The sequence below is a fragment of the Otolemur garnettii genome, unplaced genomic scaffold, assembly GCF_000181295.1.
Source record: "Otolemur garnettii isolate 467f Iridium unplaced genomic scaffold, OtoGar3 scaffold00012, whole genome shotgun sequence".
Taxonomy (NCBI): domain Eukaryota; kingdom Metazoa; phylum Chordata; class Mammalia; order Primates; family Galagidae; genus Otolemur; species Otolemur garnettii.
The window spans coordinates 30,003,994-30,015,917 of NW_003852407.1; the positions used below are offsets into that span (position 1 = coordinate 30,003,994).

An 11,924-nucleotide genomic window follows, 5' to 3' on the forward strand; every position below is an offset into this window, starting at 1 on the left:
GTGTTAGTCCATTGTATTATTTCCAACCTCAGTTGGGCTGCCAATTATTTTTATCTCAGCAGTTTCTTCTCTCTTTTATTTATCTTCTCAAGCTTCCTATGACATTTCTTAATCTCTCCATCTTTACGTGAAATTTCCTCCTGTTTCACAAAAAATAACAAGTGTTAGTTCTTTTACCAGTCTGTCCTCCTGCTTTACCCATCTTCATTACTTTTCCTGTCATCTTAGAGGAGGATCCTTTTTTCTGTCCTGGCTAATATGTTCTAGCTCTACTCAAATCCATTTTTCTCTTATCTCATCCTGACTGACTTTTTGCCTCTTTATTTGCAACCTTTTCTTCTCCACCGTCTTCTTTGTTGTTGTTAATATGTATAAGTCTCTTCCATCTTAAAAACAAATGGATAAACCTTTGCACCAAACTATGGTCCTTACCAGTTATCACTGTTTTTTTTATTTGCTGGATAAATAAATAGCCAAGCTTCTGAAAAAAGGTCTGTTTTTTCTTCACCATCTGCTCCCTTTTAACCTGCTAATCTGAATGTGTCAGTTGGTACCTTAAGTCCTGTTTGTTTAAAGGAAAACTAATAATCATACTCATCAAGCATGCTCTTACTCTTTATTCTCACTAATCTGGTTAATAATTGGCCATACAGTCTTTATGAGCCCAGGCTTTAGAATCAGGTAAATCTACATTGCCCCTTAACAATTCTATTTATTATGTTTTTTAAAGTTAGATGAGAAAATGGTTGGGAAGTTCCTGTGCATACAAAGCTTTCAGTAAATGGTGGATATTATCATGGCTCAGGGTGATGGTATAAGTATTACTTACTACCCAGGAGCCTAAGCTAGAAACCTGGTGCAGCTTACCAGTTACATACATGACTATGGAAAAGTTAACCTTGTCCTAATGTTTACCCACATAACCTCTCAGAACCTTCATTATCATATCTCACAAGAGGAACCTCTGTGTAGACTAGTATCCTGCTGTGTTGCTTAGAGTTTTGCTGATAGCCTGAAGGGTCTTAAAAGTCCTAGAACAATGAAATGCATAGATTAATTAGCACAATGATATTTTCTTGCTTTTACTTGACCTACCTCCCATTTTCCTCCTCTGTTACTCCACTGTCTTTCCCTCTATACACTTCACTTTCTGATCTAAAATGGTGCTGAATAATCTCACATATCATTGGCTCAGGGCTGGGTTAGAAATTCCTACTATGCAAATAACTCAAGTAACATGAGAACTTCTGTAATTAATAGCTGGTAGAGTCTCAGAATAAAAACAATGGGGAGATTTGAAACCAATTTATAGCCCATGTAAGTTTAAATATATTAAAGTACTCGTTCTTTAAATATATATTTATAACTTTTTACTTTTACAGAGATGGAAAAAAAGCTGAAAGAAGAGAGAGAAACTCGAGAGAAGGCTGAAAATAGGGTTGTTCAGATTGAGAAACAATGTTCCATGTTAGATGTTGATCTGAAACAATCTCAGCAGAAGCTAGAGCATTTGGCTGAAAATAAAGAAAGGATGGAGGATGAAGTAAGAAAAATAGAACTGATTTTATTTGTTTTTAAAAGAGAAAAAACCAGGTTATGAACAAAGAATTATTTGTAATTTAAATACCGTGGAGGAGATTTGAAATAACTCACATGTATCTATGTTCCGTACTGTAACATACAGAATTCTCATCTTCAAATAGTTATTGAATGTTCATTCGGTAGGGTCTACACCATTTTGTACTTTGACAGTACAATTGTACTGAAGTGTCAGAGGGCCTCCCCAGAAGTAACTAACCATCTGCTTTAAGAAAAAACAAAACAAAACAGCTCTTTATTGTAAGTGTCCTGTAATCCTAAAGAAAGAGTATGTGCTCTTAGATTTTTTTTTTTTGTCACCCTGGGTAGAGTGCTGTAGCATCATAGCTCACAACAACATCATACTCTTGGACCCAAGCAATCCTCTTGCCTCGGCCTCTCCAGTAGCTGGGACTACAGTCACCAGCCACAACACCCATCTAGTTTTCTCTTTTTAGTAGAGAACAGGGTCTTGCTTTGCTCATGCCAGTCTCAAACCCTAAGCTTAGGCAATCTATCAGCCTTGGGCTCTCAGCATGTTAGTATTACAAGTGTGAGCCACTGAGCCTGGCCTGCTCTTCTGTTTTTTAAACAGTCAGTCTTTACTAGATTAGATTGATAGAAAGCATAGGATACACATATACAACAATAAAACGATATTATATCCTGTAGTTACTAGATGTATTTTAGAATTTATTTCTAAAATTGAATGTAGGCTTGGCACCCATAGCTTAGTGGTTAGGGTGCCGGCCACATACACAGGGGCTGGTGGGTTCAAACACAGCCTAGGCCTGCTAAACAACAACGATAACTTCAACAACATAAAAAAATAGCTGGGTGTTGTGGTGGGCGCCTGTAGTCCCAGCTACTTGGGAGGCTGAGGCGAGAGAATTGCTTAAGCCCAAGAGTTTGAGGTTGCTGTGAGCTGTTATGCCATGGCACTCTACCAAGGGCAACATAGTGAGACTCTGTCTCAAAAAGTAATAATAATAAATAAAATTGAATGTAAAAAAGATCTCATAAGGAAAAGTAGGTTGCTACCTAGATTTTAAAGGTTGAATAAGACCTCAAAAGGTGGTAGTTTGAGACTGAGAGCTTGTCTTGGTAGAAGAAATATTATCAGTAATGGTATTGGTAAGAGTGAGTGCTATATGGGCAAGAAAATGGACAAGTAAGGGACAAAACAGAACTTGATCTGACCAGAGAAGAGACATGTTGAGTAGTTGTGAGAAAAACCTGGGGGTCAAAGTATTGATATTCTTTAAAACTTGCATGAGAGCCATAGGTGAAAACATTCTTTTAGGAAAATTAATCTGGCAGTGGTATATAGAATGTACTAGAAAGGAGAAAATTTAGAGATTTCTAAAATTAAATAAAAAGCAAAATTAAGAAACAAAAAATTTTTAAAAAAAGTTTAGAGATATCTGTAAGGAGCAGCATGCAGGAGGAATGTACGTTGAAAAAAAATGAAAGATCATTTTAAAAACAGAAATTTTTCACCATGTTTGATTTGCCTGGTTCTGGGCTAGGTGTTGGGATTACTAAGGCTATGGGTATGATGTGGGTGTGGTCTTGACTTTATTGGACAGCCAAGAGAGAAAGATACTAAAATAATTACAAGCATGACAGATAATTAAAAGGAAGTACAGATGCTGTAGGAGTGTGTGACCAGTCACATCCAGGAGATAAGAAGAGCCTTGCTGAGGGTATGACATTTAAGTTAAAACTGAATAGCTTGTACAAGAACTCTGAGAAAGACTTTATTGGATTTGAGGATCTGAAGATGATCAGATTATAGAGAATGGACGATGATAGAATTACAGAAGTAGAAAGCAGATCATGAAGGTCATCGTAAATCACTGTAAGAATTTTGAATTCATTGGTCCCAGAACCTAATAAGCATTTGGTCAATGTTTGTTAAATTGAATTAAATATACCTTCAGTTTGTTTTGTAAGCTTTGAAGGATTGTAGACTAGAGTACATAAACCTTACCCCGTTGTAACGTTCCCCCCAAAGTAACTTTGTTTAATAGCAGTGGAGTCTCACTATGTTGCCCAAGCCTGGAATGCAGTGGCTATATTCATGGATGTGATCATATCTCACTGCAGCCTTGAAGTCCTGGCCACAAGGGATCCTCCCACCAGCCTTCTGAAGAGATGGGACCAATAGCCACAAGCCACTGTACCTAACTTAAAATAGCTTTTTTTGTTTTGTTTTGTTTGAGACAAAATCTCACTCTGTGCCCTTCAAAGTCTTGGGTTCAAATGATCCCATTGCCTCAGCCTCCCAAGTAGCTGGGACTACAGGTACCCACCACCATGCCTGGCTAGTTAAGTTTTTGGCCAGGGCTGGGTTTGAACCTGCCACCTCCAGCATATGGGGCCGGCGCCCTACTCCTTTGAGCCACAGGCACTGCCCATCCTGGCTAGTTTTTTTTACTTTTAGTAGAGACTGAGGTCTTGCTCTTGCTCAGGCTGATCTCAAACTCCTAAGCTCAAGGGATCCATCCGCCTCAATCTCTCAGAGTGCTAAGATTACAGGCATGAGCCACCACGCCCATCCCTAAAATAGCTTTTATGGTCACTTTGTATGAACTCTAAAATTTTCATGCTGGTCAGGGTAGAAAGAAACCAGATTTTTATCCTGAACTCATTTCTGAAATTTGGTAATTCATTAGATGCAACAGTAAATCTTCAGTAATAAACAAATAGAATGATAGATACTATTTTCAATACTAATGTTTTCTATTAGTATAATAAATTATAATGTATGTATACTTGTGATTTGATTAGTATTTTTTCAAATAACGTAATAAAGAAATTTAAGATCCCAATTATTTTTCTCACTTACAGGTTAAGAATCTAACCCTGCAACTGGAGCAGGAATCAAATAAGCGACTGTTGTTACAAAATGAATTGAAGACTCAAGCATTTGAGGCGGACAATTTAAAGGTTTTACAAAAGCAGATGAAACAGGAAATAAATACTTTATTGGAAGCAAAGAGGTTGTTAGAATTTGAGTTAGCTCAGCTTACAAAGTAAGTCTTGGGAATAAAGTTCGTTCTTTCTTTTTTGTGTTTGGCAGTGGCCTATGTGTTTGGTATTTTGTGTGTGTACAGATTATGTACTTACAGTTTGTGAAAGAAAGAAAAAAGCATTTAGAACTAAAAGAATTTGCTTGCAAAGAAGGTTTAAAAGGGAGTTGAGGTTTAGAAAGACTGGCTGGCTCGGCGCCTATAGCTCAACCGGCTAAGGCGCCAGCCACGTACACCTAAGGTGGCGGGTTCGAATCCCCAGCCCGGACCCGCCAAACAACAATGACGGCTGCAACCAAAAAAATAGCCGGGCGTTGTGGCGGGCGCCTGTGGTCCCAGCTACTTGGGAGGCGGAGGCAAGAGACTCGCTTGAGCCCAGGAGTTGGAGGTTGCTGTGAGCTGTAATGCCACGGCACTCTACCCAGGGCAACAGCTTGAGGCTCTGTCTCAAAAAAAAAAAAAAAAAAGACTGGCTAACTAAATAAAAAATACACATATTTAAAGGGACACAAAAAGGAGATTATCAAGGTTGCTGACTTTATGTTTATGATAAAAAAAACCAGTTTTCTCCTATGATTTTCATATCCACATAAATCATCATGTTTCTTCAGATTAGAATTGTAAAACTCAGAGATAAATTTATTTTTATTAAGGCAATACTACCTTACAGAAAATGTTCAGTGTTCCTTTTTATTTTTTAAAGACAGGCTTTCTGTTGCCCAGGCAACAGAAAATTCCTAGGTTTAAGTGATCCTCCTGCCTGAGCCTCCTGAGTAGCTGGGACTATAGGTGCAACACCTGGCAACAACACCTGGCTAATTTTTCTATTTTAAGTAGAGGCAGGGTTTTGCTCAGGCTAGTCTCCAACTCCTGAGCTCAAGTGATCCTCCCACGTCGGCCTCCCAGAGTGCTAGGATGGCATGTGTGAGCCGCCACAGCCAGCTGAGCTTGCTTTTTTAAGAGACTAGAACTAGGTGTGGTGATGCTATATTGTGTTTTGTTTTGTTTCTTTGGTTCATCTTAGAATGTAAAATGTATTTTTTGTTTTTCTGTTATTCTTGAGATGTGATATACCCTGCTTACCTGAAACATAGAAAGCTAGGTGTCGGTATTGCTTTCAGAATTTATGTAAGGACATACATACTTCAGGAATTTACTATCAAAGATGGGCACTTCTTATACCAAGTTATATCTTTTTATTTCTTCTAAATTTGTTTTATAATAAATTCACTTGCCAGCTTTATTTAAGACTTGTGATTCTTAGATAAAATTGGCAGTTTTGATTAAGTTGGATTTAAATTGATAAAATTCTTTTCCCCTTTTAGAGCCACCATTTTTACCAAGTAATGTGTTTTATATTTTTCTTCTCCCAAAATAACTTACTCATCATTTATTATGTACTTTTTTATCAACCATGTGCCTTTTTAGTCACTGAAAATCCAAAGCTATTACTGTCTAATATGAAAGCCTAGTGGCTGCTGATAAATTATTAATCCTTGAAAATCTGTATCTTTGGGTTGCATTGTAGTTCTCTTTTTGAGTTTGTTCTCTGTGCGAGTTGTGTTTAGTGTGTTTTATGTGCACGTACTTGTCTCTATATGCAGTGCTCCTCCTATGTCAATTGATTGTTCTTGCTTTTCCTTCCTATTGAAGTATGCTTTTCACAAACCAACATTATTTTAGAATAATATGAAGTCCAGTATAAATGGGAACATTTATTTTATGTTTTCCTTTTATCTGAAGACAATATAGAGGAAATGAAGGACAAATGCGGGAACTACAAGATCAGCTTGAAGCCGAGCAGTATTTCTCGGTAAGTGAGAATCATTTTTAACATAGAAACTTTGAAAACCTGACTTAAAACAAGCTATAGATCCTTTTATGTGAATGATTCTTTTTCAATGAAAAAGAATTCTTTTTTTTTTCAATGAATTATTCAAGATGATTCAATGAATCATTCACATAAAAGGATCTAAATAAATTACAGTGACTTTCTAACTATTTTTTGTCTGTTTTCCTTGTTAGCTTCTTAGGCTATCATTGGTGTATGTTTTCTATTTTATTTTATTTTTTGAGATAGCCTCAGTATGTCACCCTCTATAGAGTGCAATGCCATCACAGCTCACAGCAGCCTCTAACTCTTGGATTAAGTGATTCTCTTGCCTCAGCCTCCCAAGTAGCTGAGACTACAGGCATCCACCACAACACCCAGCTATTTTTTGTTGTTGTTATTTGTTTTATTGTTGTTGCAGTTGTCATTGTTGTTTAGCTGGTCTGGGCCAGGTTCTAACCTGCCAGCCTTGGAGTATGTGGCTGGCGCTGTAACCACTGTGCTATGGGTGCTGAGCCCAGCATATGTTTTTTAATTTAAAAAAAATTGAGGGCGGTGCCTGTGGCTCAAGGAGTGAGGCGCCAGCCCCATATATCAGAGGTGGCAGGTTCAAACCCAGCCCCCACCAAAAACTGCAAAAACAAAAAAATTGATGTGAAATTCTTTCCTTGAGTGCATATTAACCCTAATTATTCAAAGTGCATACTGCTAACTCTTGCAAGGTCATCTGTAATATCCTGTACACTTACTGTTCATATACTTCCACAGGGTAACCATCCAGTGCTTTTAGATGTTTGGATGGATGGATGTTTGTGTTGGTTCCTAGGATTCTTGATTTTGCTTCTAGAAAATGAAAAAAACAACCTGACCCTATCTCTTACTTGATTGTTGATTGCTTGTAATAATTGGGTTACATTGTATTTAATTTGATAAGCTATTAAGAAACAAATGTGTGATTTGTCTTTAATCAGGGTTTTATATAGATTACTTTTTCAATTCCTTTGTTGATTACTTAAATAAGTTTCAGTATTTGAAGTCAGACAGAAGAGATGAGAACCTGATTTCAAAAGCCAAAATGGACTGTTTAATTTTAGAAATTATAAATGCTTGAACTAGAACAAGTCCTTACTCTTTCTTCATTTGCATTCCCATAGAAATTTATGTATTTTCCCCTAGACAAGTACTGTTTCTTAGAGGGATAATTAAGTGCACACTATAAAAGTAGTTCTTCCCAGGTATTCACAGGGTATTCACAGACTCTTGCTGGTTTTTTTTTCTTCCCATCTTTTAAACTAAAAAGGGTAGTTTAAAAAGAAAAACTTACAGATACCAGAACAAAAAGTTTATTGTACAACTTCAGCAACTTATATAGTGAGTCTGATCTGCTAACAGAGTTGACAAAAGCCTAGTGAATTAAGAACCATTATACTGTAAGAAGCACATATCATTTGACAATGTCAACAGAATATTTGTTAAATCTTAACTTGTGTATACTCCTTCTACCTGTCTCTCAACCACCCACTTTATCCCACTCACCCAAAAGGGAAGTGATTTTTCTAACATTGTTCATTTCAAGGATTGATCTAATCTTTAAATTCTTAGTATGGGCTGAGTTTCTTTTTTCTTTTATTTATTTATTTATTTTTTGAGGCGGAGTTTCACTTTGTCACCTTTGGTAGAATGCCATGGCATCAGAGCTCACAGCAACTTCACTCTCCTTGGGCTCAAGCAATTCTCTTCCGTTGGCCTCCCGAGTATCTGGGACTATAGGCATCCATCACAATGCCTGGCTATTTTTAGAGACAGGGTCTTGCTTTTGCTTAGGCTAGTATCAAATCAGTAAACTCAGGCAGTCCACCCACCTCTGCCTCTCAAAGTGCTAGGATTACAGGCATGAGCCACTGTGTTGGGCCCTGGTTGAGTTTTTTTAATAATATTTTTCTCGAGTAATTATAATTATTATATATTTCATTAGGGTATAATTTCTATACAATAAATTATGCCTATTTTAAGCATATAGGTCAATACATTTTAACAGATGTGTACACCTATGTGACCACACTACGATCAACATGTAAAACATTTTCTTCAGGAAAAAAATTTCCCTTGCATCCCTTTGGAGTCAGTCTTACCCAGCAATGACTATTTGGCTGTCACTATTGATTATTTTCACCTGTTCTAGAATTTCATGTGCTTGGAATCACAGCATGTACTCCTTCTTTAGTAACTGGTTTGTTTGAGTTGGCATATTTTTTTAAATTTATCATGTTGTATTTATCTGTAGTTTGTTCCTTTTTATTGCTAAGTAGCATAGCTATGTCATAATTTTTTTAACCTAGGAGTTGGTGGATATCTGGGTTGCTTATAATTTGGAGCTGCTGTGAACAATGCCACAATGAAGATTAATGCACAGGGCCAGGTGCAGTGGCTCACACCTATAATCTTAGCACTCTGGGAGACCAAGGCAGGTAGATTCCCTGAGCTCACAGGTTAAAGACCAGCCTGAGCCAAGTGGAGTCCCCCATCTCAAAAAATACCCGGGCGTTGTAGCGGGTGCCTATAGCCCCAGCTACTTGAGAGGCTGAGGCAAGAAAATTGCTTGAGGCTCAGTGCCGGTAGCACAGTAGTTATGGTGCCAGCCACATACACCAAAGCTGGCAGGTCCAGGCCAGCTAAACAACAGTGACAACTGCAACAAAAAAATAGCCGGGCATTGTGGCGGGCACCTGTAGTCCCAGCTATTGTGGAGGCTAAGGCAAGAAAATCACTTAAGCCCAAGAGTATGAGGTTGCTGTGAGCTCTGATGCCACGGCACTGTTCCAAGGGTGACAAAGTAAGACTCTGTCTTCAAAAAAAGAAGAGGAAAAAAGAGAGAAGAAAAGAAAATGCATGAGACTATGTATAGAAATTTATTTGCATTTGTCACGAATAAATACTTGGGAATAGAAGTGTTGGGTCTAAAGTTGATTTCTAATAAACTGCCGTGCCATGTTTTAACCCACCATAAGCAGTTAATTATCATTTCTTTTACAGACACTTTATAAAACCCAGGTAAAAGAACTTAAAGAAGAAATTGAAGAAAAAAACAGAGAAAATTTAAAGAAAATACAGGAACTGCAAAATGAAAAGTAAGTCCATTTTACTTTAGAACAAGAACCAATACAATAGGCATTCTTAAGTGTGAAACAGTAAGATGTGCCATTTTTCTGGTGGGAATGGTATAGCATAATTCATTGTGCTAATTCAGAACAAATCAGACTAGGCTGAAATTTACCTTTATGGTAAAGAAACAGTGTAATAAATCAGCGCTAACAATGGCACAGACGTTCATTAAACTGACAAAAATGTTTTTGACAATGATTTTCAAGGTTCCTTGTCCTCTATGTGTGTATAAAAAGTTTGTATATAAGTAATTTGTGTTGTATTTTCAGATCATTATTTCTAAGTCAGATAAAGGTTTATAGCCAGGCACTGTGGCTCATGCCTGTAATCCTAGCACTCTGGGAGGCTGAGGTGGATAGATAGCCTAAGCTTACAGGTTGGAGGCCAGCCTGAGTCTTAGCTAGACCTCATCTCTAAAAATAGCCAGATGTTGTGGCGGGAGCCTGTGGTCTCAGCTACTTGGGAGGCTGAGGCAAGAGAATCACGTAAGCTCAAGTGTAAGGTTGCTGTGAACTGTGATGCCATGGCACTCCACTGAGTGTGACAAAGTGAGATTCTGTTTCAAAAAAAGAAAATATATAAAGGTATATAAGGTCTTCCCCCTAGTATTATCATGTAGGTTGATTTTCATTACATGTGTTTTGGGCCTTAGAAGGAAAAAACCCTATAAAGCTACTTAAATGAAACAACCAGATTTTAGAGTGGAGCTGACTGGCCCGTAAAGATTGATACAGGAGCTAGATAGTGTTAGAACAGACACTGGAATTAGTGTTCTGACATTGTTATATTCTCTTTACATTTAACCACCTTTGAAAGAAATTTAAAACTATTTAAATGTTATAGAAGCAAATACAGAAAACAGCAAAACAAAACAGTTTTTTGAATTACATTATGATGACAAGTGTCATCATAACCATCATGCATGAACGAGAAAGAGCCTTACTATGCATTTCAGAAGCCCATTGCATCCTGCCTTTTAATTGTGCCTTCTTTCTTCACCACTAAAAGAGGAATCACTATACTGACATTTATTTGTTGAAGAAACTGTATCTTTTGTCCTGTACAGGTTCTTTGATTTTTGATTTTGGTGATCTCATTTCCATAGTTAGTTGAACATTTCCCCACTCCCTTCAAGGGCAACATAGTGAGACGCTTTCAAAAAACAAAAACAAAAACTACTTCGTGTATAATTTTATTTTTTGAGACAGAGTTTTACATTGTCACCCTGGGTAAAGTGCCGTGGCTTCATGGCTACAGCAACCTCAAACTCTTGGGCTCAAGCGGTCCTCTTGCCTCAGTCTCCCAAGTAGCTGGGATTACAGGTACCCCTCTCAACACCAGGCTAGTTTTTATTTTATTTTATTTATTTATTTATTGTTACTCTATAACTATAACTAACTCTATTACACTATAGAGTTTGAACCCGGCCCAGGGCTGCTAAACAACAATGACAACTGCAACAAAAAAATAGCTAGGCATTGTGGCGGGTGCCTATAGTCCCAGCTACTTGGGAGGCTGAGATAATAGAATTGCCCAAGACTTTGAGGTTGCAGTGATTTGTGATGCCACGGCATTCTACCAAGGGATATTTGTTTCTTGATTTTCTCTCTCCCTGAAACACTGTATTCCCAGATACCTGCATGGTTCACTTCCTTTGTGTCTCTTCTCTAATGTCATCTTAGCAGAGAGGCCTCTTTGATTTCCCTGTAATAAAATATCAGCCACATTCATGGTTTTTCTACCTTTCATCTTTTTTTTTGAGACAGAATTTCACTTCATTGCCCTTGGTAGAATGCCGTGGTGTCATAGCTCACAGCAACCTCAAACTCTTGGCTCAAGTGATACTCTTACCTCAGTCTTCTGAGTAGCCGGGAGTACAGGCGTCTGCCACAACACTCAGCACGTTTTAGAGACGGGGTCTCGCTTTGGTTCAGGATGGTTTCAAACCTGTGAGCTCAGGCAATCCACCCGCCTCGGCCTCCCAGACTACTGAGACTTCAGGCGTGAGCCACCATGCCCAGCCCTACCTTTCATCTTTTATAATTCTCTGTGGCATACTTTATAGTATTTGTTCCTTTTTTTAATTGTCCATATGACCCAACTAACTCATGCTCCCTGAGGAGAGGAACTTTGTTACTGCTATGATCCTTAATTCCTAGAGCAGTATTTGGCACAGAGGAAATATTCAAATGAATAGTTGTTGGGTGAAAGGAATGAATTTTCCTTTTCTGTGGTTACTATATGTCCCCTTCTTTACCCTTGAGGCAGAAGATTTTATTTGTAATACTTCCTTACTAGAAAATAGAAGGTGGATGTAA

At 37.9% G+C, this 11,924-nt stretch overlaps 1 protein-coding gene across 1 annotated transcript in view; it reads left to right on the top strand.

The window, feature by feature from the left end:
• The window catches only part of ROCK1 (Rho associated coiled-coil containing protein kinase 1), a 155,020-nt gene that overhangs the window by 120,057 nt on the left and 23,039 nt on the right, over positions 1-11,924 (top strand). Inside the window, exons 19-22 of the mRNA XM_012802019.2 lie at positions 1,383-1,543; positions 4,432-4,616; positions 6,357-6,426; positions 9,478-9,572. Of these exons, the coding sequence (XP_012657473.1) occupies positions 1,383-1,543; positions 4,432-4,616; positions 6,357-6,426; positions 9,478-9,572 (511 nt within the window). The remainder of the gene's footprint in view (positions 1-1,382; positions 1,544-4,431; positions 4,617-6,356; positions 6,427-9,477; positions 9,573-11,924) is intronic.